A 27,998-nucleotide genomic window follows, 5' to 3' on the forward strand; every position below is an offset into this window, starting at 1 on the left:
TTAACCGGTTTTTTGCTCCCGGGCCTGAATTATTTTTGTAATTTCCCGGGAATTGACATTGGAAGGCAGTGGATTGTCGGCACAGCCATTATGATTATTTGAGATTCTGGCTGAGTGTGGCTGTGGCCCTGTGGCTGAGCTGAGTTGCGTTTGCATGCGTTGATTGCGTTCTTCGTTTGTAAATTGCTTGTGAATTGTAAAATTGTCAAGTAGCCTAAATGCTGCTTGGATTTTTGTATTTGTTGTTTGTAACTCAATAACTTTTGCTTATTCTTAAATTAAAAACTTTTTGTGATGGGCTCTGGCAAAAAACATAAGAAGGAATCGAAAAAGAAGAAACACCGTGATCGATCTTCTTCAGTAGAGAGGGAAAAACATCGTCATCACAAACGACACCACAAGAAAAAAGACAAGCATTTAAAAGAACGAGATGAATCAGCAGAAGATAGTGATGGTAAGCTTGAATATATAATTTTAATTTTTCTATCATTCTGGTACAAAAAAATAATTTTTCCGTTGTAATAGCATGATTTGATACTATGGTCGTTTGTTGAACATAACCTCAAACCTTGAAATTTCACAATGATATTATTCAAATTAATTTGTTTTCACGCTATTTTCATTTCAATTAATTTGAGTAAGTTGAGCATCTTATTTCACTATAGTAAATGGATTCATTTATTATTCTGTAGAAGAATGTTCAATAGGATGTAGGTGGTGATTGGACGCTGGATCTCCACTTTTAAAATTAAAAATTTTGTTTAATGTAGGCCTTTTAGGTAGGCTAGTTAGGCACTGTTAGCAAGGGAAAGAAGTATAGAACAGGTTCAGGTGGAGTGTGAGACTCCTTGCTGTAGCTAAATGCTGGTTTAGAAAAAATAGGCTTCAGTTGAACGAGGATAAGACACAGCCTAATCATGTATACTTATTAAAAATATATTAGTCCTGTCATTACATGCTCACTTAAATTACTTGGATTCTGGATAGATCCCAATCTAACATGAAACAAGCATAATAATACTGTTGTGTCACAAGATTTTCAGTCACTTACCTTTTAAGAAAATTTATGACTTCTAAAAAGTCCCTTTGGTTACCGCCTACTATAGCCTATTCCATAGTCATGTAAACTATGAAAGTCTTCTGTGTGCTCATGCAGCAGGGACGAGAAGAATGTTGCTGCTGCAAAAGAAGGAATTTTGTCATCTGTGTAAAGAATTAAGCACTACAGACTAATATTCTCGGCTCTTAACATATTAACCGTCTACAGTCATTATGTATTTGATTCCCTTGTGCATGTAAAGGAAAACATTGGAAGGTATGAACAAATAAATATGTGTGACTCAACACCACCACCAAGATCCTCAACGGCAACGTAGCGGTAATAAGTAATAATAATGCATACTGTTCGCGGATGACAACAATTATGACATAATTTACATTGTAAAGAAGAAGTTTAAGCGACCAGGTTCACATAAGAAATGAAATTCTTACCCAGGATGCAAAGGGATGGTTCCTGACGAAGCGGAAACCTAATAAGGACAAACCCCATATTTCTCATTTTATAATTGAAATAGTGAAAATGAGCCAGTAAAATTATTGGGATTCTAGATTGACAAGAAGTTGAAATGGAACACACACATCACAAAACTGTCAAGGGTACTTAAGAAAACTGAGATAGACCTATGTGGTGACAATGGAATATTTTCTGACAGCATAACATTTATTGTTTAATAGCCATATAGCTTAACCTACGGAATTTTTGATTCGGAGACATGCTTCGACTGCCTCAGACGTGTTGCTGGTTCAAAAAATGGCAATCAGGATTATCACTTCTCGGACCGCCTTGAACACTTGAGGCCACTCTTCAGAAAACTGAAAATCCTGACAATATTCAGCCAGTTCATCTATATTTTAATATATTTTGTAAAATACAAAGTAGACAGTCTGAAGAAAAGGTGCATGTTCTCCAAACTCGAGGTGCAGGGAATTTAGATATACCCCGTAGCAGATTGACTGAAACTCAGACAAGCTTCCATTTAGCAGCATTTGAATTGTTCAATCAGCTCCCCAAGTTTGCAAAGGATGCTAGAAAAAAGATGTTCAAACGCATTATAAAGGAGGAACTCTTCACTGAGAGGCGGTCCATCTCTTCACTGGCTTAACTGGAGGATGAGCCTTTATTCTCCAATTAGATCCACTGCCATACCAGAGTCTGAGGAGAGGTATCCCAAGATTCCCTGACACAGTCTTATCTGGTTTTCCCAGCCAACGACGAAGATATCAAGTACCACTAGGCTATATACTGTAGGTGTAATTGACTATTTCAAACACTGTTATAATAGTGCGATTACTATTTTTGTTAGATCGTTTGTTGAACTGACTGAAATGTCTAAAATTTGCAGTAGCCTATTAGTAAGTAGGCTACGTTAGTGTTAATTGTAATTTATCCAATAATAATTTGAATCTTCCGGATTTTTAACCAACGCTGAAAATGAATGATTTTTAAACTAGCTTGTAACTAGTTTAACTTGTAAATTTGCTTGATGGATTATTAAACTGTACTTGAGTTCACAAATTATTACTGTATAACTTATTCATTGTAAGAAAATGTACCTATGAAAAGATTAATAAAATTGTATTAGAAATCAAGTTTGGTCATTTTATTTGAGAGTTTATGCTTGGCTCATGACAGAAATGATATAAACAATAAATGATCTTGTATTAAATACAGAAATACGTGGATTTGGATTGATATGCCAAAAACACAACGTTTTTAAGGATCAATGATAAAAAGTATGAATGATTAAGTGATTATTTAATTATGTTTAACAACATCATAAACAATGGCCGTTTTCACACTTACCGATTTCTCGACTACATGGCACGACAGGAAACTCACCAATTGGATTATTGGGTTGGCGTATTGAGAATAAAATGATCGGAGAGCTTCCTGCCGTGCCGTTTCATGTAGTCAAGAAATCGGTAAGTGTGAAAATAGCCATCAGTTTATGGTGTTGTTGAACATAATCAAATAATCACTTGATCATTCATACTTAGGCCTAGTATTATTAATCTTTGAAAATGTTGTGTTTTTGGCATATCCAAGTATTTCTGTATTTAATAGAAGATAATCTATTGTTTATAACATTAATGTCATGAGCCAAGCATAAACTCTCAAATCGAATGGTTATCCTTCTTGAAAAATAAAGATTTGATGAATTAAAGAGTACTGGGTCGATTTCTCTGTGTAATTCACATTCTGTATTTGTTAAGATGGAATCCCACATATTAGTATCAGTGAACAAGGTATCGTACAGCTTTATTCAGTGTTATTCAAAAGTTGCAACGCAAGTAACTAAAGATCTGCTCTATGACTTGACTTGGTACTGAATCAAATAGATAGGAATTTGGATAAGGAAATTGACTTGTTGAAGTGAATCGTTTGCTATAATTAAAAAATGGGTATCCTATGGTAAATATAAATAAAAGTAGAGTACAATTTGTTCGCTGAAATTAACCTCCAGAGGTTGTAATTTGCTATCCTCAAATAACAAATGTCAAACATAAAATCATTCTATCAATCTCGCTTATTTAGCTCTAAACGAATTTCAGCTGAAAACTACTTGCTTGATGAGTTATTGTCCTTTCCACTGAAATCGAGTAGGAGGTATTAATAATGCCACATAGTATTGCAAGTTGAAATCTAGCTCAAATCAACATTGAATGCATATTGTTAGATGGTAATATCAGTCCCAAATTAGTGTGTAGTGATGCTCCCTCTATAAACGTCATTCTTCATTATTGACTTGATACACTCATTCTTTGTCAAGACCAGCGGAGCAGGATAGGTTGTGTCAAAAATGAACAAACTTTTCTTGAGTTGTGTCATGTCTTTAAACTTGAGTTTTAAAGATTGCATGATGACTGTGACTTTGAAGAACCCATGTAACTCATAGAAAGGGGTTTCTCAAGTCAACACTTCAACTTTACCCTTAATGCCTGGGTACTGAAGGCTGTTAACTGTCTAGGCAGCTTTTTAATTTGTTTTAGAGCCCTAGTAGGAAATGATTCTCTTGTCCTACTCAGTCGGCAATAAGGCAAGTCGATCATGCAAGCACTCTGTGTGTTATGAGTATGTCAGCCTCTCCTCAAGTTGTCTTGTCAAAATTTACCTTGACATGCAGAACACTTGAATATAACTACTTGAAATTATGCATTATTCAATTTAAGATGAAGAGCGGTCTGCAGTGATGAAGATAACCAACCACTGGAGGTGATGATGCGGACAGCTCTCTTCTGCATTATAAAACTTTTTGGCAATCAGATGCATGACCCCAAAGCTGCAGCCCATACCTTCAACCACAAATATAATTTAATGGAATATTTTAATATAGAAATATTACATCGAGTTCTGACTTGTATGATCTATGATTAATCTACAGTATAGGATTTAGTTGTATTGTAATTTGAGCTCTATAATCTGGCTGCGGTTTTGTCCGTTTTTCAGAGTTTGTCTGAAGTGCACCGCCAGTCAGCCAGAGGGGACAAAGAGGTACAGTATTCCACCAGCTTCCTGGCATTATCTCAATGGAAAACACTACCTTATTCTATTCATCCCATTCATACTGAGCTATTGGTATTGAATAAAATTAGAACCGATAGTTAAATTGGAAAATATAATTTTCTCAGATTTGGTTGTATGGTTGGAGTCCATCATAGATATTACTATGAAAAATTTATCGTTGACGAGCATATTTCAATGAATATGATGTTCTTCAATATTTGTAACTATTAAATGAATTCAATCGTAATGATAGGCACTGTTGTTTTCAAATTGCATTATTATTGAATTTAAAATACTATCGGATATAAACAAATGTCGTCTGATCTTTCAAATACGAATTCATACTTCATAAGCTTTAAATCATATTATGTTATACATTCTAGAATACATTAGATAACATTATACCCGTCAATGAATCATGGAAAATTTTCATGTCCTCTTGTTTTCATGAGGTGTTACAGTAGTTGAGGCCGTTGCTGCTAGGGTTAGTTGTATCAAATACTCCAGATATTTCAAAACAACCAATAAAATGGATAGGATGAGCTTGTTTTTTCACATAATTCTTCAATGGTTAGATAAATATATAGGTATTTTCTTGATAATAGCATGCTTTGCTATGACATTCTTTTTTTATTTTTAATATAATAAAAAATATAGAAGTAACTGTTGAAGCTATTGTGATTGAGAAGTTTGACCTGGACTGAGAACTGGAGAAATTCATCACATGAGATGATGATTCAACTGCACTTGTCCTTTTCTAAGTTTTGGAGACTGTTTCCTTTATTTCCTAGATGGCGTAATTGAATAACTAGTTCACCATCATGAAATGGCTGGATTAAAGCTTTTCTAAGAGTACAAAATAAATTTCAATATCCAGCTTATGCCGTTTGTTAATTTCGTGATTTTTCATTTGCACTAGTGTATAGGCTGTGAGTTATAACATGAACCTCAACCCCTCAAACGGCGGAGGAGTGGCTAGCTTGGTAGGGATATTGGGGTGAGAATGTCTCTCTTAAACATCTTCTCCTCTCACTCTGCATTCATACGATCAGTATAGAAATTGTTGGAAGTGAGGGTACCGGCTGGCGAGAGAAAACTGACCAAACTCTTCCCCCACCCTAAAAAATGCAGAGTTCATGTGGTGAGAGTCGAAGGTTCATAACTCACTGCCTAGAACTACATGAACCTGAATGAGACGATAAGTTAGATGTGAACGTAGAGGCTCATAATCAGAATCTTGAGCTTTGTACTGGCATATCTTGTAATGTACTGGCATAGAACGCTGTTGATCCGTTGTAGTGGGCATAGTTGTTATTTTACGTGCCTGGCATGGTCTGACACGGTCCGTGTCTGGTACGTTCTAGTGGGTACGAACCTTAATGAATCTTTGCCATTGTTTGCTCGCACGCTTACAGGAGCTATTCTTTAAGTTCCACTTCCAATTTCAAGGTATTGATGTCTTCTTATTCCAATATTTCCTCAGTTTGTATGAAGATACCTATGTTTGAAGTTATCCAAGTCATAACTTGATTGATTGGAATAGAGTGGATCTTAGATAATACGACATGGATAATAAACACTTCAACGCTCTTCAATTCGGCCTAAACCACAGAGTTGTAGTCTGTAAGTAGTCTCAAACTGAGAACAACCGGATGAGTTCTTCATCTATCTTGATCAAGAGCTATCACCTGAGAGCCATCTTAAATCCTTACAAAATGCATCTTCAGTTCCTTATCCAACTGACAATGTCCTAACCAGTATTTATTGATGTGCTATCTGCACAGATTTATTATGCAGCATGAACACTGTCTGTCAAATCGTCATTTGCAATCAAGAAAAGCAAAGGTCTAAAAATAAGTCCCTGAGAACTCTAATTCAACCTATTAGTTTCTATTAAAATAAGGCACTAGGCGTTACTGTGACACTCATTACACTAGTGAAACACCACTGGGGTCTGAGAATCATTGAACCGAAATTATACCAACATTGTAACCTAGTGTGATCAAGGTACTCATATTAAATATATTATTATATCGGTTCAAGCTCCGTTGTATCAAAGTCTAAATCGCGTTTCGTGACTCGAACATTTGGTGTGCTTGTATGTCCACTCACTTTTAGAAATATATTAGATATCTATATAATAAGAGAGAGTAGGGTTGTGTTTGCTCGCATCAAAACATGTCAACTTGTGGATTGCATACCGAAAAAACGGGAATGATTCAGATCTCCAAATTTTGCACATAGATTCTAAAAATATCAATCTCGAAGCCCAAATTTTCATTTTCCTTCTAGATTTTTGAGAAGTAGCCTAATGTTCAAATTTCATTTATGCGATATGAAGTTCCATCGGGCATACATTGTTGTAAAATCTGTTTGTATATAAGGAAAGAGGTTATAACATTGTTACTAGACATTAAATTTTGAACGGAGACGCGTTGTAGTGGTAGAGTACTCAACTTCGGAGCGAATGTTTCTCGGATCGAATTCCGATTCTACCATTTTTTTCTTTTCAATTTTTTATCTCGAAACGTATAATCATGAATTATTTTTTTGAAAGAAGTGTTTTCATTATGATTGAACTTGGATTTCATCAAATAATTATTTCATGTAAAATTTTGCAACCAGTACAAATGAAATGGACATGGGCTTCATGCTGTATCATTTGAATTCATAAGTAAAACATGAATAAATCAGAATAAAATTAGTAATAATTTACATTCTTCAGTTATAATGTACCGTACTATCAGACACGAATTCGGAGTGAAACCAATATTGTAGGTATTTTGTTTGGAATTGGGGAAACGAAAGACTGCCTGATTCAAATTGAGAAGGATCTAATCGATACTAAAATTGGTGTATTGAAAGCAATTAATATAATACGGTGAGGTTTTCAAGTATCATGTCTTCTTCAGTTATCTATAATATAATAATGGAAAGGATTGGCTTATACACGTACGGGATAGGAAATACATCAATGACGCATCATCTTGTATGAACTACTGGACCGATTAACTTGAAAATTTGCATATAGATTCATAATTTACCGAGGCCTATTTTAGATTCTTCAAAATTTCAGTAGGTCAAGTTTTCAGTTGTCAAGTTTTTAATTAGACCCTTGCGGAGCATGGGTTACCTTCTAGTTTAAATATACACAGGGTGATTCAAAATGAATGTCCCAATTTCAAAAAATTATACTTATATATAAAAAAACGAAGCACACAAATCAATTCCATATCAAATTACTCACAGAAGAATCAAGTTTATGGTGGTGTAGTAGAAGTGTTCTTTGTGTCCTCTTTTTGAGGCTTGGATGACATCTACAAAAAAGTAGGGTCTACACACCATGGCTTGTGAAAATGTACAGAAAATGTTCACTTAGGCGAATATCGTTCATAGTGAACAGTTCGATGAGGGGGTTCAGTTCACCATGTACGGATATTATGCCGATTGACTTTACCGCTTACATGAAACATTGCATCATTGCTATGCACGTGATTTGCTCAAAGTGACGCTTTCTGTGCAATTTTACAAGATATATGGTTTTTGGACTCTACTTTTTACTTTCCTTGCCCTATTACCATAGGTAAGGAAAGTAATGCTATCCGAAAAAAAAATTAAGGTACCCCAATTTCTAAATTTCTATACGTTTCAAGGTCCCCTGAGTCCAAAAAAGTGGTTTTTGGGTATTGGTCTGTGTGTGTGTGTGTGTGATTGTGTGTGTGTGTGATTGTGTGTGTGTGTGTGTGTGTGTGTGTGTGTGTGTGTGTGTGTATGAGTGTATGTGCGTCTGTGTACACGATATCTCATCTCTCAATTAATGGAATGACTTGGAATTTGGAACGTAAGGTCCTTACAATATAAGGATCCGCACGAACAATTTCGATCAAATGCGATTGAAGATGGCGGCTAAAATGGCGAAAATTTTGTCAAAAACAGGGTTTTTCGCGATTTTCTCGAAAACGGCTCCAACGATTTTGATAAGTTATACCTGAAATAGTCATCGATAAGCTCTTATCAACTGCCACAAGTCCCATATCTGTAAAAATTTCAGGAGCTCCGCCCCATCTATGCAAAGTTTGATTTTAGATTCTCAATTATCAGGCTTCAGATATTTTATTTTATTTAAACAAAAAATTTCGAGTGGAATAGATTGAGCATGAGAATCTCTACAATTAATGTTCAGTAACATTTTCACCTAAAATTAAAAATAAGCTCGAAATTCGAGAGAATGTGATTATCCAATTGCAAACTGTTGGCAACTGTTGATTCTATTAAATGATTCACTATAAAGAGATAGCAGACCTCGTGTGTCTCCAGCGTTATTGCCCTGTCACCAGCTGGCTCGAATCTTTGAATAGTAGACTTGAGATGCGCGGGAACACTAGCGTCAGGTGATCAATTTTCATAACGGCAAGGAAAGTTGTGTGAGTGCGCCACACCAGATTTTTTGTAGATGTCGTCCGAGCCCTAGAAGGAGCGCACATGGGACACTTATAATACACCATCATAAACTTGATGCTTCTGTGATTAATTTGATGTGAGATTGGTTTTTGAGCATAGTTTGTTTTTTAATAAAAATATTGAAGTTTGAAATATTGAGAAATCAATATTGAATCACTCTGTATTTAAACTAAAATATTAAGGGACATTCTGTATTACTAGAATAAAACTTTTATTAAAATACCTCGTATGACAAAATCATGGGAACTCAATTGAATCCTCCACTTATAAGCTGGCCACTGACGAGTGACGAGCCTTTTATTCAGCCAACTCGCCATCCTGAATGTCCTTCAATTGGACATATATTGATGAGAATAAGGCAATCTGAGGACATTGTGTGTGGCCTGGAACGCTCGTCAGTTGCCAGCTATTAATTTAAAAAATTGTGATTTTTTTGATAATTTTATCATAAAGAAAAGATACCGTTAGGAAGATTTCCCATTGGATAGGCATAGCCCCGCTGCTCCTGGTTTGAATGTTATTTCAAATTAGTCACGTAGTTCTGTTAGTTCAAGCTAAGAGGTGCTATAGTCTCGCCGTTAAAACACTGCCTATAAAGCAGGCCATTAACTATCCAATTTGTTGTACAACTTGTGGTCCAACATACAATGTTGTATCTGACATCGTACGTGAATGGGATGGTTGGAAGTCTAGTCGGACAAGTTGAAAACTAGAAATCCAACACAAAGGTCCGGCATTCGACTAGCTTTTGTTTTCCATCGACTAGAGTGCAGTTTTTTCACCATTCACGCTCTGAAGTGTTCTCCTACTTCAGTCAAGTGACTAGATCCGAAAAGATCCGACTAGTAGTCTAACAAGTGGTCCAACAAGTTAAATAACAAATCGGATAGTGAGAGGCATGCTCAACTGTTGAAAATTCCGTTCTCACTCGTTATAACGGGTATAATAATACTACTTTTGAGTGACCCGGCTGGCTCTGGTCTAGTGTCAGAGTGTTGAGGTCGCACCTGATCAATTACAGGGCTTGATCACAGGTCACCTAACGACTGTTATTAGTCTCGTTAACATTGTGGCAAACTTCCTATTCCTGTAAGTTTATTGTATCATTGTAGACATTATGTTTTGAAGGATCTATTATTAGTTAAGATGTATGATGATTGATATAAGCATGACCATTTGAATAGTGCGTCGATATGTGTGTTGGAATGGAATAACAGTTTGTTGTGTGATTGTTTCAGATGACGTCATCATTGTGCCGCCTCCGCCGAAGATATCGCGGCAGATGTCGCCGCCCCCGCCGCCCACCATCTCGGCGGACGACACGCCGCCAGCGCCACCGCCACCCATGGTCTCCTCGGCTGCCGCCTCCGCCGCCTCCTCGGCCGAGCAGAGTCTGTCGATCGCTGAGACCAACAAGCTGCGTGCCAAGCTCGGCCTTAAGCCACTAGCCGTTGGCCCCGCCCAGCCTGTAGCCCCAGCCAATCGGAAGCCCGCCTCTCAGCTCATGTCTGGCACCGATATGGGCGAGTTTGTGCACAGGCCAGCAGGTACGCCTAAGCTTTCCACATTCACACCATCTAATGGGGCTGATGATATTATGTCATTATTGTTTAATTTTTTCAACTCATCGTTATTAAATACACCTTTGCGAACTATATTGAAATTTGAGCTAGTATCGATGGTAATTGATAAACCAGGAAGTACCAGTTTTACAACACTAAACAGGAGAATAGTAGGATTACTTTATAATAATTATTTTAAATATCCAATGAAACCAGTATAAAGGACTTCTGCCACTGCAAATATGGACCGAAGAACTAAATAGCAGAAGTAAATTTGAAGAATGAAACTGTACAAAAAAAGAATAGTAGGAGTTGGAGGAAGAAAATAACTAATCAGTTGCTGCTAATATAATATGCTAGTGTCAACTAGTTTTGTGTTCGAAATTCATTAAGGACTACTGGTTTAGTCGGGTAATAGTGTTTTGCCTTAGCAGATTCAATTCAATTCATTTATTTCTTCTTCGATGATACAAACATGTTTGAATAATATTAATTAGATATAACATACAGAGAATGAATATTCTTCACATGGGCTATAGTGTCTGTGTGCGAAGAAGAGTCTGGGTCGATTTATCTTATTTGTGTAGAGCAAGTAACCTAATTAAAAAATGTAATTACTAAAAAATTATGGAATTATAAAATATATAGCAAAGAAGAAATTAGGTTGAAGTCAATAAGATAAATGTATAAAAAACAAAAAAAAGCAAAACGTTTTATAACTTTGGAGTAAAAAATGGAATGAAAAATTCAATTTTATTTGTTTTATGGATAGATATTATAATGTAAATAATCCAGTAGCTAGAATAATCATAACTCTATTAAGTTGATTATAAGATATTTGTTAGAAATTAATACTCTAAATGGATGTATGCTTGACATTTAATTGAAATACCTTTTCATAATAATCATGTTCACAGATAATATTGCTGCCAAATTGAAAGCTGAAAAACTAAAAGCAAAGCTAACCGAGAAAAAGGAGAGGAGGGCCATCGAGAATAAATTATCCAAAGTTAAAAAGCTCGCTGATGATAGTGACGATGATGATACATCGGCCTGGATTCTGAAATCCAGAAAAATTGAGGAGGAGAGAAAGAAAGCTGAAAAGAAGGTTAGTCATTAATGGTTATTATGTTGATGACTCTTATTGTAAACTTTGCTAGTAAACTCATCTTGTGATATCATGAGATTAGCTATTGCAGAGGAATGGACAGATAAATTTAGTGGAGGCCTGCCGACGATGCGTACAATAATACTCCCGAATTATCCCGATAAAACTATCAAGTACAGATTTTTTATAGAAAATTGTCATATTCAATATTAACATTGATAATGCAAACGAAGAAAGTTTAAAATTGTATTAATAAAAGCATTGAATTTCTTAAATATTGGGAAAAAACGAATATGGAAGTGGTATTATTAGAACAACTACGGAATAGTTTTGGGTTAAGCCTGTTGTTCCTTCTCAATCATATTTATATGATTTGTGATTGTATCTACGAATAAATAAATACATTTGAATTAGGTGGGAAGACGCAGACTATCTGTACACCAGAGGTCGTTTTTCACGAGTAGACTAAGGGCAAGTATATATTAGGCGTTTTCAGAGTCGGCAGGGCAGGAAGCTCTCCGATTGGATTGCCTAATAAGGTCTCGCTCTAAACCAATTACTCCTTTTGAGGATGTCAGAGGCATTCTGCCGTCCTCGAAAAATATTTTCATTAGTTTTCAAAGTAAGAACGGATCAAAACTAGATGATTTTATTAGATTACAGGTCGAATCTACTTCTAACGATTTTTCCAATTATTATAGCTCATACCTTCCGAGTAATATTTAATACTATTCGAGTAATAAAGCACTACTACTTTGAATAATTTCCGCTTTTATAATGCTGCATATACATTTGGCCATTATTTATTCAAAGTGTACCAGCTTCTTGTTTGTAGGCCTAACTGATTTTCATCTACGTCACTCAACTGCAATATTATTGTTAATATTTTGTATTCTTTGTGTTATAGGCAAAGGAACTCGATGATATGGATGCGGTGTTTGGAATTGGAGAGTTGGTTGAAGATGAAATAAGGAATGAGAAGAAGATTGCCTACACCAATAAGGACTTAAGAGGACTGAAAGTTGAGCACGATATTGTAAGTTATTTTTTCAGTTTTTAATAGAACCGTAGTTGATAATGTTTGTCTCTAGCAGTTTACTGGCAGACCCATACTTTTTCGGCCCTGTTTAGTCTTGAAAATTTTCGATTTTACAAGTCACCAGTTTTATGATCCAATTGCTTAATCAATCTTTCGATCTTCGTTTGGTTTTTGATTTTGAGAAAACAACCAAATTATAAGTTCATAAGTCACAATAAACTTAGAATATTAAGTTACAGTGAACTGACTACCCCTAATACTGTCACCTCGTGATCTGACCCTCGACTTGATCAAGTCCGGGTTTTTGGGTGGAGCTTTCACCCATGTAGAGTACAAACTACGTTGGTATAAAGAAGGTTTGGAACAAGTGTCACTGGGGATGAAAATAAAACTACTGGTTGAGAACCAGTGTTGATTGAGGTATAGTTAATATAGTTAATTATATAGACATAGTTAGAGTTGTCAACCTCTCATTCGCAACCCAATATTTTTCCAAAAACTAATAAAGCCTGATTATTGAAGTTTATAAAGATTCATAAAGGTTTTCTGCGCAAACCACATGAAAATATCGATCAAATATGGAAAATGTAATGGATGTCTTTAGTTTCTCAAAGGACTTCTAAAATTTAGGATTCTCACGATAAAATAATTCTCGAATACATCAAATAGGAAACTATATTTTATTTTTCTAGATTTTTTGTTATTTTCTTCATCATCTTTTGGAAACACGATCAACAAAAACAGTTATTACAAATTTGAACAGTTTTGATAAGTTTCGTGAAATGTTTCATCTGTAATCAAATCGTATCATTTGTCTTTATAAATCTAAATAATCTGTTTTATTAATTCGTTTTTCATTGAGGGGGTTCAAGGAAATTGGTTAAATCAAATTTCGAGTTGTTGCATGTTTTGTGGGATCTACGTAATACTGTAATCCTTTATAATATTTTCAAGCTTAAGCCGCCACTAATTTTTTTCTCTCTTCTCCGTATCTCCCTTTTCTCCTCAACGGTAGCGATTATATATTCTATCCAGCGCTTTGTCGACACTATTCGATCCATGACTCTTAACTGGATGCTTTTTCTGATCGCAGGAGAGATTCACAGAAGGCAGAGAAGTAGTTCTGACTTTGAAAGACAGAGGCGTGCTGGACGAAGATGGTGATACTCTGGTGAACGTGAATATGCTGGATGACGAGCACTATCGCAAGAACATCGAGAACCGCAAGAAGAACCCTTTCGACTACAATGCGCTGGACGACGCTGAGGAGGACATGGATGTGGAGGGCAGCAGAGTGCTCACCAAGTATGACGAGGAAATCGACGGCGCTAAAAAGCAGAGCTTCACTTTGGGTCAGTGTTCATCACCTCTATTCTAGGTCGACTTATCTATCAGTATAATATCAACTCAATAGTTTTGAAAAGTTTTTAAATATTCATCAACACAGACTAATAAGTCCATTTGAAGTATATATTCTGTTACAATGTGGTGAGAAAATACAATATTGAAATTGTCTTCCTTCGAAGTCATTTTTCAATAATTTTCAACCAAATCTGAACGTCAAATCGAGTGGTATGGTTTCTCATGGTTCTCAAGTAGTTTCATTATCATAGCTCACAAGCTAATAAAACAAGCTTTATTTGGAATATAATTTTTTTACACTTTGTAAAAGAATGTAGTGAGGTAGATAAATAATAAAAATATTTATTTATACAATAAGCACATTATCAAAATGATAAGGAGAGGAAAAATAAGGTAACCTTGCTATTCCTCTCCCAAATTTAGATAACACATAGTCCGAAATAGGTTAAGTCTTGTAGTTCTTCAATTCACAAAATTTTCAGTACTCAAGTATTTTCACAAAGCATATCCGTAGTAGTCATATCTTTGCAAACTGGTGTTTATGTATTTAATCATGTATAAAAAAACCGTTTAAACTAAAGAACAAAAAGCAGTAATTTTTGTGTTCCGATAAGGTTTGAAGTTTTACTAAGCTAAAATTATTATTCTTTGATGTAGCTAATTCACGATATATTGTAGTTATCTATGAAAAACTTTTATTTGAAATATTTCAAGTTGTAAGTTCTAAGCTTTGCTGACAAAGAAGTCCTTTTCGCATTATTTGAACTGTTATAATTGAATTTATTATTAAATGAACATTCTTTTTATAGGAGTGGATGAAGTGAGAAGAAAGAAATTCATAAAACAAAAGCTGGAAATGGGCAAGAAACTGGTGTCACTGGACATGCCTGCTCCACAACTTGCCTCCGAATACTACACTGATGAAGAATTAATCAAGTTCAAGAAACCAAAGAAAAAGGTAAATGAATGATTTTCTCATATTCTTAGCTTATTTTCTTAGTAAAGCTGTTGCATTCCAAGCAAATCAGTCACGGTTTTTGATATCTTTCAAATATTAATATTTTTCCATTTTTGATATCAATCTCATATCCGTTTAAAAAATATATAATGCCAAGTTTCATAATTTTCCAATATCACAAGTTCCGTTTTTCCAGACTTGGTTATATATACTATATTGCAAGTTTTTAAGATTTTTTATTATTCCTCTCTCTCTCTCTCTCTCTCTCTCTCTCTCTCTCTCTCTCTCTCTCTCTCTCTCTCCTTTAAATTGTTATTGGTTCAATCTCTTATCTTCCCACATTATTTTAATGTATTGTAATTCTGTTCTCAACGATATGAAAGTCACTCTGAATGATAAACTACAGCGTTGCCAAAATTATTGTCTACGTTTCGTCTACTCTCTTTTACGTCATGAACGTTGAACCACCCCTGCCCACATTGCCAGTTCAACTTTGAAGCTTCCCGAACAAAGACGTTTTCGAATAGTCAAGCTTGTTAGAGATATCTTGAAATACGGAAATCCGAACTATTTCAAAGATGATTTCAAATTTGTTTCTGAAGGTAGGAGGATAGATGCTTCACATACTAGAACCGGAGGAAGTACTTTAAGGATACCCATCCATCGAACCACTATTTTCACAAAATCCTTTTTAGTCAGTGCCTGTCGTGCATGGAATGCACTTCCTGTTTCTATCAGGTCCATCGAGAGCCGAGCAAGCTTAATCCTGACTTTAAAAAAACATCTTTTGGAACAAATAACTGAAACTGTCCGGCCCTAGAACGATCACATGACAACCATCCCTCACTCATTCCACCAATACAAAACTATAAACCTGTTATAGAATATACCGGGTGATTACAAATGAAATAGACAACTTCAATAGCCTGTACAAAATTAAACTGGTGTATTTCAACATAGTAAGTGATATAGGTTTGTAGGGAATTTCTTAAAGTTTATGTTGGTAGAACTGTTGCTGGCTATTGTTGGCTGCTCCGTGTTACAACAGCCAGTTTAGTTTAGCAATATGGCCGCTACTCAAGTTGAGAAAGCTTATTGTGTTCTTGAATTAGCCAAAACAAACTCTGTTACTGTTGTGCAGCGTCATTTCAGAACAAAATACGGTAAACCACCACCAACAAGGCAATCAATTTATGACTGGTATGAACGTTTTGAAAGCAGTGGATGTGTGTAAGAAGAAGAGTACTGGAAGACCTTCTGTTACAGAAGAAAAAATTGATAGTGTTCGTGATGTTTTTGTACGAAGTCCAGGAAAATCGACTAGATCAGCGAGTTTAGAATTGCAAATTCCTCAACCTACTGTGTGGAAAATTCTGCGGAAACGTTTGAAAATGACACCTTATAAATTGCAGTTAGTACAAAGTTAAAGTTGTACGTAAAAATTTTTGTCAAGAGATGCAACATTGTCTTGAAAATGACGACACATTGTTTAATCGCCTAATTTTCAGTGATGAATGCACTTTTCACATTAGTGGAAAAGTTAACAGACATAATGTACGAGTATGGGGAACAGAAAACCCAAGAGAGACTGTACAGCATATACGCGATTCTCCTAAAGTGAACGTGTTTTGCGCTTTATCTTGTGAAAAGGTTTACGGGCCTTTCTTCTTCCAAGAACCATCAGTAACCGGAAGAATTTATCTGGACATGTTAACCGAATGGTTAATGCCTCAACTCCATGAAGATAGTTGTAACTTCATTTTTGTACAAGATGGAGCTCCGCCTCACTGGTACTCAGACGTCAGAGGGTATCTGGATGAACATCTTCCTAGACGATGGATCGGAAAACGTTGTGTTTCAGCCGTGGCCACCTCGTAGTCCGGACCTAACGCCCTGCCACTTTTTCTTGTGGGGCTATGTAAAAGACAGAGTTTTCGTACCACCGCTTCCTGTTGATATCGATGATCTTAAACAACGAATCACAAATGCTCTTGCTACAGCTAGCCGTGAGATGCTTAGTCGTGTGTGGTCAGAATTTGACTACCGTGTTGATATCTGTCGTGTTGCAAATGGTGCACACATTGAACATCTGTAAATTTTCAATAAAAACTTCAAGAATTCTTCTATGTAATCATGTAAGTAATGATCTAAACTTTTAAATAATAAATTCTCTACAAGCTATTCAAACTGTCTATTTCATTTGTAATCACCCGGTATAAACTCATGTTATTTTAATTATCCACTGCATACTGCCGTATATTACTGAAAGTTGATTACCCTGATTGATCTACTTTCAGCCTACTCCATTTTATTAATCAATGATTTGATCTTATCAACCTATATAATTATTTTACTTTATTAATTTTCTGGTTTTTTTTCTCTTAAATATTCATATTAATTAAAACTTTTACAATATTTAAATTAATAAATAACCCTTAGTTTAATTAATGAAATTAACGTTTTGGTAGAGTGTTAGTGGGAAGGATATTTTTAATATTCCTTCTGAAGAATGGACATTGATATGTCCAAAGCTCCGTCAATTTATGTAGATGCATAACAATATAATTATCTATAGTTATTATATCACAAATTGCTTTTTCCTACAGTTACGTTGAAAAGTGGCCATTGCTGCACTGATTACAGAACGCAAAGAATCACTTTTCCGCTCTAGTGCGGGAAAATTTTTCTGCACTCCAGATTTGCAACATGGCAACGCAAAATAGTTAGTAGGTTATATGGAGCACCAGTGCAGCAAAATCAAAATTAAGTTGGTAACTGTGACTGGTGCACGTTATAAGAATCTTGATGGGGTGGACAACAGTGGATGACAGCAGTTGACAGCACACAGCCGACCTCCCCCCCCCCCCCGCCATTCAAACACACAAACTACATTCTATTTTTATGTCTTCTCTGTATAGGGCTACTTGTAATATAAATATAAAGCAAATAAAAATCTCAGTACCCTTTTTTTGAAATATTTTATCAAGAATCTTCCAGTAGTACGGTATTTATTTATTTACTTCATATCACTTGAAAATGGCATAAATGTCCGAAACATGTTGTGATAAAATATTTCAAAAAAGGGTACTGAGATTTTTATTTTCTTTATATTACATTCTATTTTATTTATTAATAATAAAATTACACAGATTTACATTTGATGGATTTCAGGCAATTTTACCCATAATTACCCACTTTTCATATTCAATGGTAACTGTAGGAAAAACTTAATGTGAAATACGTGCGCAAAGTTCCTTTGCTGCACTCCTCGTGCCGCCTACAGCTCGGGCGTAAACGTTTCTTTCGGTGCAGCAAACTGTCACTTTGCGCACTAGTTGCACAGATAACTATTTCATATCATATACAGTTCAATAATTATTTTCTTAGTCTATATTATGTAAATTCATCTATAATTTTGCTGTATTGTAAGCTATTGTATATTAGTGTATAAGCCAGTATATATTGTAATCTACATAAATAAAGTACTCAATCAATCTCTCTCTCTCTCTCTTGTAAAATTATAAAGGGAATGGAAAGGGATCCATTTATTTAAACTTTCAAAGACTAGAATTCATTTATGAGTCTATTTTAGAACTGCTTTATTTTAAAATTGGAAAGTTTTTATTAAACATTGTTGCAAGGCTGAAACCGATCGCCACATTTTCATACATTACTATTTAAAAATCATCCATGGCAGAATATGAAAAATTACAGAGTTGTTTTGAAAATATTCATTATTGAATTGCATTGAATTGATGATGATTCAATCATATTTTTTAAAATTTAAAAGATAAAGTCTTAAATAAAAAATGAATTATGTAAAATGAAATGATGATAAATATCATTAATCAGATCATCATAAACTTGTATCCACGCCAGCTTATCTTGTAGTCTATACGAACATGTTAATAACAAAATAATTCATGTAAATGTTCTGGACTGTATTTAATAATGTGACTTGTCATATTCTAGGTACATGCATGACTTGAATAAATGAAATAAAATAATATTACCTTTTCAATGTAATTATTTGCACAGGTGAGAAAACTGAGAGAAAAGAAGAAAATTCTGAAAGCAGACGACCTTCTGCCAGTGGAGGAGGAAGGAAGGCCCCCTGTCAAGTCTGACCCTGACGAATGGGATGTCCTGCCGAGATCTCCAATCAAGGTCGAGCCCGATGACATGGACATTGATGATCCCTGTAAGAATCCCTTGGTTGCAGTGCAACGACACATTTTCCTCAAAACATTTATTATTTTCCATATTGAGGTGGCATTTCAATTATTCTAGTAATGTACAACTCAACTCTACTCAAAATCACTCTGTTATTTTCCACATAATTACAAATTTTCATCGTAATTGTTACCAAATAATCATTCTAAAAACATATTTCAAAAAAATTACAGTCATTAGTATATTGTTGAATTGCTTTTATAATAGCTCATATTATTGTGCCATGATAATTCATGATTCCAGCAATAGATTATTTTGACTTATAAATATAAAAATTGTTCATATTTATAAAGTTTTGAATAAAACTATAAACATTTATTAAATCGGCCTGATTCAAAAAAATGTAATATGAGGCCTAAATATACTAAAAAGAAAAAAGCGCTAGCCTGTAAATGATGTAATTGTTGATGTACTAAGATGTTATCAATTCAAAGAAGATATAACTTCAACAATTTCCAATAAATAATAAAAGTAATATGTGTTCGCAGATCCTGAAGAAGACCTTTCAAGTGTCAAGATAGAAGCTGATGATTCTGAACTGGAAATCGCTTTGAGGAAAGCGCGGAAGCTGAAGCAAAAGGAAGCTTTGGATATGAAATCTAGCGTTGAAAAAGTATGTATTAACGTATTTTGTATGTGGCAAAATCATGCAATTATAAATATAAAACTTCCATCCTTATTACCTGAAAAATGAAAATTGTGTGAAAAATTATTCATCCAATGTTAATTTATTAATATATCTATCAACGTGAACAAATGCAATAATATTCATGTTATATAATGTTTTATTATTTGTGAAGATTGATTTTTTCATAGCAAATTTTAAAAAAATCATAAAATGAAACAAGAGAGTATTGTTTCGGTTATGTGATAATCTGTGTTCAGTATGTATTACGTACAAACCGTTATTTTGTCTTTGTATCGATTACCTTGAAATTGTAATTTTTTGTAAAATAATGGTGTTTGGCGTTGTTGTAGATCGTGGAAAGGGTGAAGACTGAGAGCGGCGATGATTCAGGCATTGGTGGGGCAATAGTGCTCAACTCTACTGCTGAATTCTGTCGAACTCTAGGAGACATACCTACCTATGGCCTTGCTGGCAACCGTGATGAGGAGGCTGAAGAAATATTGGTAACAATAATAATTATACATATAAACAATTTTCAATATTCTCTTATAATTAATGATATATATGGATATATGGAGGGCATTGATATTATTCATAAGGAATACTGCCAGTTCTCACTAAAGAGCAAACTGTCAGCATTGGTAAGATGGGAAACATTGATCTCATTTATAATAATCACGCATAATTATTATAAAAACAATTTTTGTGTAGAACATTTATTATAGGTCTATATATAGCCTAATGAAAACACCATAATGAATTGACCATTATTGCTCTCTTAAAAAAACACAATTCAAAATAAAATCGTATGTAGATTAAATATAATGGCATTTATAGCTAATGCTTTATCATGGTAAACCATAGTCCAATTCCAGACTAATAATGAGGCTTATAGGCATCTTTGTATGATGTTCAATTTATTTCATTCATGAAACCAATAATACAAAAACTTGTTAGTTTATTTAATTTAATAAATTGTTAAAATAGAATGAATATAAATAGTTTCAATAGAATTGACAGATAATGTACTGTAATCGAAATATTATTCTCAAAATGTGTTCTATTCAATTTATTGTGTATCCATTATTACGTTGCATTTGGTTTTACTATTATTTTAGTATTCATTCGTTCATTCATTTCATTGCAGGATTTTGATAAAGAGCTGTTGGACTCCAAATCAAAGTTTGATGAACAGAAAAACTCTGATCGCGGTGGCTGGAACGATGTCGAAATGGGTGAGTATTGCTTTATTGTAGTGTTCCAAAGTAACATCCTTATAAGTGTTACATTATTATTGATGTTGAACGTTACTTCGTTATAACAACGAACTCTCAATCAGTTGTTGAGTCATTCAGTTGTTTAGTTTGTATTCACACCAAAACATCTGTGGGCCGACAGAGCTATTTTCGCTCTGTTCTCAGTTGCACTTTGATTCCAAAATTTTCAATTATTACATTTTTTTTAGCAAAGGCGAGTCAAATTATTCATTTCAAGGCGCTGAATCCGAAACTGAAATTAGAATTTTCCTATCTTCATTTTTACGTGATTTAGGTTTTTGATGAGAGATCTTTAACGAAAGCGTCCGCTCGGATGCCTGGAGAAAATCGCTACCAGAGCGATTCGAAAACATTTGCATACGAGCAGAGTTTTCTTAGAACGTCGGCTGGCAGATACACAGATGTCGGTGTGAACACCTGCATTGTTTAAGCCGGCGACAGATATTTTTATATCCATCCAACCACAGACTGCAGATTTTGGTCTGAACATTACTTTATACTGTTACGCTTCAATCGGTCATCTATCGATTTTGGCAAAACATTTACAATATTTTTTCCAACTCTTAAGTTATTATCACCTCTATATTATTATTAGAAATGGAACTATCATCGATGCTATCGATTGGAATTGTTCGCAAAACAAAATCTTGCTCTTCTACGGATCAGCCATTCCCAGTTCAATAATGTCTAGTTTTTCGATGGAGGTTCGGTAGAAGAAGGTTTACATTCGAGGAAATATAACTTTCCCCATAAAATTGAAAACTCACTGTTGAATTAATTCATTGTTGATATCGTGCAGATTACTGCAAACCTTTTGAAGAAATTTGTCGACTGTTCAAGAAATATAGTATTGATACAATATTTTAATTTGACTAAATTATCTGCTTTTAGACGATGGCACGCCAAAAACAACGCCATATGAAGCGCCTATTCTGGACGCCGAGCCAGACCTAGGTAAGGGGGTGGCGGGGGCGCTACGGCTGGCCGTTAGCAAGGGCTACCTCGAAAAGGAGACGACCAACCGCCCTTCGGCCTCCAGATTCGCCCACCTCCAGGCGCAGAACTACTCCATTGAGGACAAGACGCATGTGTAAGTATGCTTACAACTGTACTATCAACCCTATTAACCACGACACTGATATTAGGCATTTTTTGTCAACCATAAACCCTTTCAATCACGATACTGATAACGGCATTTTTTATTAACTATCAACCACAACACTGACATTAGGTTCAAGATTTCACTCTCTCATGTTAAGAGCATCTCGTTGTTCGTAGAACACCAAATGCTTATTGGTGTTGTACCGTTCAATGAATTTTACGTTCATAAACCAGCATAGGCAATCGTCAAGGTTTGTACTATACACCCGTACAGTATAATAATGGTGTGTTACAAGTATATCAATCAGTTTTTGAAAAATCATTCTTAAAACTATTAAGGCTTATTGGTCTCATTCATGTTAACCTGACATATAGAAATGTTACTGCTTAAATTTATCTAGAGAAACTTCCCATAAAATCATTGAATGCAGTGGGATTCTTTTGTGGAAAATTCACTTATTTTTAAAAAATATTGCTGTCTAGTCTTGGGACCAATAAGCAAAATTGATGCAACCTAACTTATAGAATATATTTATATAAAATTCAGTGAAAATCTAACTAGAATTCTTTCTGCTAATGATAGCTATTATGTACACATATTAACTGACGGCTACTAAAACTGATTCTCTCTCATTCACATTGAACAACTGCTCTGCTTCTTTGCTTGAAATAATTTACACTACTCTTATTTATATGGCTTCCTCCTTTTAAACCTCCGCATCAATCCTCCATTGTCTAGCAGCTAGATTGTCTTAACGTTGTTGTATTGGTGGCTCCTGCTACCTGAGTTTAGTTGTTAGTAGTACTAGGTTAGCCTTTTGATAACTATAGAATAACTATTGTTATTGTTTGTATGCACTGCACAGGGAGGATGACAAGTTTGGTCGTCGAGAAAGGTACTGTGGTCCGACCAGTGATTTCAAAGAGAAGGACAATTACAAGCCAAACGTCAAGCTGGATTACATTGACGACGATGGCCATCTTCTTTGTGCAAAGGAAGCCTTCAGGTCAGTTGCACTGCACTAGATGCAAATATAGCTACTTTTACCATATTTTTAATGTAATTTACTGAGTTTTTTATTATAACTTAATATAGTTCATCACTCATGGCTTGTTTTTAAAAATGTCTTCAGTGTTCAATTAACTAAATACTAATAGAAGATAATATTAAAGACACCCAACAACACCATGATAAAACTTTATATCATTTATTAGGATTGACTTGTGGGCAGTACATTTCAATTCATATAATCGACTTTTACATTTAACATATTAGTCGTATAATTTATATTCTAATGAATTATATTTTATACAGATAAGCTAATATATTACATTATCATCTTATTATATTAAGCAAGCAATTTCTTTATGTCTGTTTATATTTTTTTATCTGGTTATTTTTATATTTTTATATCTGGTTATTTATGGCCAACGGATCTCGAAAACGGCTCTAACGATTTTCACGAAATTTGGAACATAGTAGGTTTATGATATACAAATTTGATTGCACTAGGCTTCATCCTTGGGAAAACTCGCTGAACGACATTAAAACGATAATTCATCCTTGGCTGAAACATCTGAGACTTTTGTTGTCTGTGGATAGTAAAAAGTGAGAGTGATTCTGTGGAAAATTAAAATATCGCATCCCCGAAATTCATAAGCTGACGTATAGCCAGCTGTAAAATATAAACACGATCATTTTTGAGAATTGCGTTCTGTTTATATCAATAAATAAAAATAACGAGCGAAGCTCGGTGCCCCGATTTTGATGAGTTATGGGAATAAACATTCCTGATGAATCAAACTGCAATAAACGTACAGGATTATTCAAATATTCCAAAGTAATTCGTAGAGATTTTAAAAATTATTAAAATGTTAGTAAATGAGTAATTTTGATTCCAGGTACTTATCTCACAAATTCCATGGAAAAGGGCCTGGAAAGAATAAGGTTGAGAAGCGGATGAAGAAGAATGAACAAGAAGTCGTAAGTATATATTTTAGTTTTTAGTCAACTAGAAATTTATTCAGTTTTGCGACCAGTTTCCGGAATGGTCACAATCCTCAACGGGCATCATATTCTAAAATTATTTTGATTTCTGCATTCTTATATCCTCTTCTCAGTAGTGTTTTCAATTTTTTAAAATTGATTTCCTTTCCTCGGGCAACATTACACCTACATATACATTGATAAGGTTGTCAATATGTGTAAGCTGTTAACATGTAATCGCAAATATCTTGTCGCTAGTCTTCCAATAAAATATGTGCATCTGGTCATGATTGAAGGATTTGAAGTTATGTTTATTCTCCTTTAAAATATAACACTCATTCTCAAACGTCTCACATATAATATTAAATGCAAATTATAAGAAACAGATACGGATGTACATGAATTGTGTTACTTTGTCCTCAAATTTAGTTATAATAATATTTAGGTTTAATGAGGCCCTTACTATTATCCAGCTTTTTTGAAATTTTTTTAGCATGTTATTCTATTCAAAAGTCATTTTATGTTGGATTGAAGGTCAAGTAAGCTTCATTATATGTTAACAATCTCAATCATGATAGAGGCCTAAGAAACCATTTTTTTATACCCGAAATTTTTTTAGCATGTTATTCTATTCAAAAGTCCTTTTATGTTGTATTGAAGGTCAAGTAAGCTTCATTATACGTTAACAATCTCAATCATGATTGAGGTCTACGAAACTATTTTTTTATACCTGTTATCAAAGAATGTTGATGTATATGCTATAGTTTATTATTCAATTTAGGTAATTAGTTGAATTTTATCTGATATTAGTTAATTTCATTAAGTTGATAATTATTCTCTTATTAACATTTTCTGGATTTCGCTGAAGTGTATTTTCAAAGTGCTATATAATCCTTTGTTTTTGAGGTATCTGGTTGGTCCAACTGTGTTTTCTACCTGCAGGTAGACAATGCAACAAATTGATGGGATCGAAAATGATTGTTCTATTGTTTATGAAGGTGGCAATATTTCTCCTTCATCCTTTTTCTATTGTTCTATAATAGTTGGAAAGTTTGACCATTTTCTTGATTTTGAGCCTTCCTTGTTGCTGTTGACTATAGAGCGTTCGTTTCGGAGTAGATATTTTGTGGACCCATGAGACGTCCGTACCGGTCATATTATTCAACCCCGTACTGGCCGGTATAAAACTGCTATGAAATTACACTACAAACTCTCATTACACCACAAAATTCTTATTTCGAATCAAACCTTGAGTTTCAGTTACCTAGTATAGTTCATTTGACGAGAAAATAAAGTAAAAGTATTGAGAAACCATACTCTCTAGAGATCTATCTGTCTACGGCACACAGATAATGTTTTACTTTTATCATAGACAGTAGACACACACACTCATAATTGTTTTCTTTTACCATAGACAGATAGACCTCTACAGAGTATGATTTCTCAATGATTTTACTTTATCTTCTCTTCAAATGAACTACAGATAGGTTAGTAGGTAGTTGAACGTCTCATACTTCTCACCGACATGATTCTGAGCCAAATAATTCTCTGGATAAAATGATCTTACTTTTGCTATATTTTCACCCATATAGTAGCTGAAATGTATCAAAATGATAAATGAGATAAGCCTACTATGAATATTGATAGCTTAATGTTGTGATTAAGGCCCGCTTTCCCCATATTACGCTTACAGTCATCACTGATGCAGAATCAACTCAAAAGCATAGTTACTAATCGTCATATTCATAATATTTATATATAATTATATTTAGTTTCGTAAGCTGTGTAATTTCGTAGCAGTGATTAAAGGTAGATAAAGGGGGGCTTTGTAATATTACACTTGTAATAATTATTATCATAGTCATCAAACTCCTAAATCCATAGGTCCACTTGCCAATACGCATTTGTAGCCTAGTACTCCACATTACTCCAAATTATGCTCTCTTTAGATGACAAATCACCTTTGGGTCCAACTTTCATACTAGCCACCAACAATGGGCATTCATAGACCTAGGAACAATGAACCTTTCCAACAACATGTTGCCCTGTCCACTACAGGTAGAAAATAAACTTGGACCCATCACAGACCTTGAAGCCAATCCTTTTTTCAAAACTGATAAATCCAGTTTTTGGATTTACAGTAGTGAATGAATTTAATTGAATTTTCTGTTTTTAGTTGATGAAGCAAATGAGCTCAACTGATACGCCATTAGGAACGTTGAATATGCTGCAACAAAAGCAAAAGGAAACCCAGTCTGCTTTTGTCGTACTCAGCGGCAGCAAACATAATCAAACACCGTAAGTATAGTAATCACAATTTTAGTTTTAGACTCCAAGTTTTACTTTTTTAAGTATAAACTAATGAAGGCGCGAGTAGTTGCTGGTTTACGTAGTCGTTGGAATACCGACTGAGTCGTATTTGAGATTAACTCTTGACGCATTACCCCGCGTCCACCACCCTAAGTGCCCCCTCTTACAGCTGTTGCACTGAACCATTGTTGCACAATAATCCATGTGTATGTATTGTGATCTGCTGCCACGTCATTATGGAATGGAACATAATGACTTCCCATATTTGCTACTTGTTGAGGATGAAATTAGGGGTCAGCCCTCTCTTTCATTTGACGCAAGGTCTATAAAATACAGGTCATGACACAATCCCGTGATGCATTGCAAAATCGCCATTTTATGGGTTATCAGTTCACCAATTTTCAAATTTATCAGCTGTTATCATTATAGATTGAACAACATGATGTGTTATATTGTTCAAGGGATATTGCTTGGCTTTGAATTGTAAAATAAATAATTGTTCTGACAGAATAATAATATTTAGATTCCAACTAGGAACTGAATTGTTGATTTTTAGATTTGATTGATCGGGAACTTAAAACTCTTTTTGAAGTTGGTCTCACATATTATTTCTGTCTTGTCCCAATGTCTTATGAATCATAATCCTTAATTTACAAGAATAAGAACAATTTTTGATAATAAATGAATGAATAATTGAAGCATTTATTATTGAAATATCATTATTTAAAAATTGAATACCTGAATTTACATATTATCTGAACTAGAATATTGTTTTTAAAATGCATAATTTTGTTAAGAGCAAATTGAATTAGATTGGATTTTCAAATGTACCGCCATAAAGACCCCATAAGATGGCCGCTCCATAAGGAACACGAGTGTCATGACCTGTATTTATAGACCTTGACTTGACGTTCAAATAGTCGGATCTTCTAAGTAACCCATTATGGTCTGATCACAATGGTAGAAGTTGACTGCTGGTCTCAAATTGGCAGTTTTCAACCATGCCCAAGTTGAATTTTGGAGACTATCTGCTTTTGTCAAATATGCTGCTTGGATTGATTGTATTTTATTTATTTATTTTTTGTTGCAGTGCTACGATTTCAAAAACAAAGATTTGAATATCTCAACCAATCTCAGGTGGTGATCACTGAATCTAGAAGCAATAACGGTGAAGGCAGAATGATATCCTCTCCATTCATTCTATGTGATGAGGAGATACACAGGTTGTCAAACACCAAGGAAAACTAAAATACTCATTTTAAATATTTATAATGTAAGCATCCCAGTTATAATATTTTAATTATCAATGTTTAGTTCATATAGATAAAAATAAATAACTGTACATAACCGAAACATCTACATTTTATTCAGCGGTACCCCAGTATTCGAGTCCATTGAATACTGAGTT

The 27,998-nt window shown here is 34.5% G+C and overlaps 1 protein-coding gene across 3 annotated transcripts; it reads left to right on the top strand.

Annotated features, from left to right (window-relative positions):
• Positions 1-108: 108 nt before the first annotated feature.
• Positions 109-27,943, top strand: LOC111060457 (U4/U6.U5 tri-snRNP-associated protein 1-like). 3 transcript variants are annotated; one of them, XM_039427928.1, is made up of 16 exons: positions 109-454; positions 4,508-4,552; positions 10,264-10,572; positions 11,505-11,695; positions 12,603-12,731; positions 13,828-14,086; positions 14,906-15,054; positions 19,093-19,255; positions 19,776-19,900; positions 20,266-20,418; positions 21,063-21,150; positions 22,084-22,282; positions 23,160-23,300; positions 24,196-24,277; positions 26,457-26,578; positions 27,681-27,943. In XM_039427928.1, the coding sequence occupies exons 3-16, from the start codon at positions 10,308-10,310 to the stop codon at positions 27,706-27,708; spliced, it is 2,094 nt and encodes a 697-aa protein (XP_039283862.1). In that variant the 5' UTR covers positions 109-454; positions 4,508-4,552; positions 10,264-10,307; the 3' UTR covers positions 27,709-27,943. The 3 variants fall into 3 exon arrangements, with proteins under 3 accessions (XP_039283862.1, XP_039283860.1, XP_039283861.1); XM_039427927.1 differs by lacking the exon at positions 4,508-4,552 and having other exon boundaries at positions 122-183; positions 232-454; XM_039427926.1 differs by lacking the exon at positions 4,508-4,552 and having other exon boundaries at positions 113-454.
• Positions 27,944-27,998: the final 55 nt, after the last annotated feature.

This window comes from Nilaparvata lugens, chromosome 5, assembly GCF_014356525.2.
Source record: "Nilaparvata lugens isolate BPH chromosome 5, ASM1435652v1, whole genome shotgun sequence".
NCBI lineage: Eukaryota > Metazoa > Arthropoda > Insecta > Hemiptera > Delphacidae > Nilaparvata > Nilaparvata lugens.

Coding starts and splice junctions, on each gene's coding strand:
- LOC111060457 (XM_039427926.1), top strand. CDS start 295: ATGGGCTCTGGCAAAAAACATAAGAAGGAATCGAAAAAGAAGAAACAC. Junction 15,055..19,092: donor TCAAGAAACCAAAGAAAAAG/GTAAATGAATGA, acceptor TTATTTGCACAG/GTGAGAAAACTGAGAGAAAA. Junction 19,901..20,265: donor TGAAATCTAGCGTTGAAAAA/GTATGTATTAAC, acceptor GCGTTGTTGTAG/ATCGTGGAAAGGGTGAAGAC.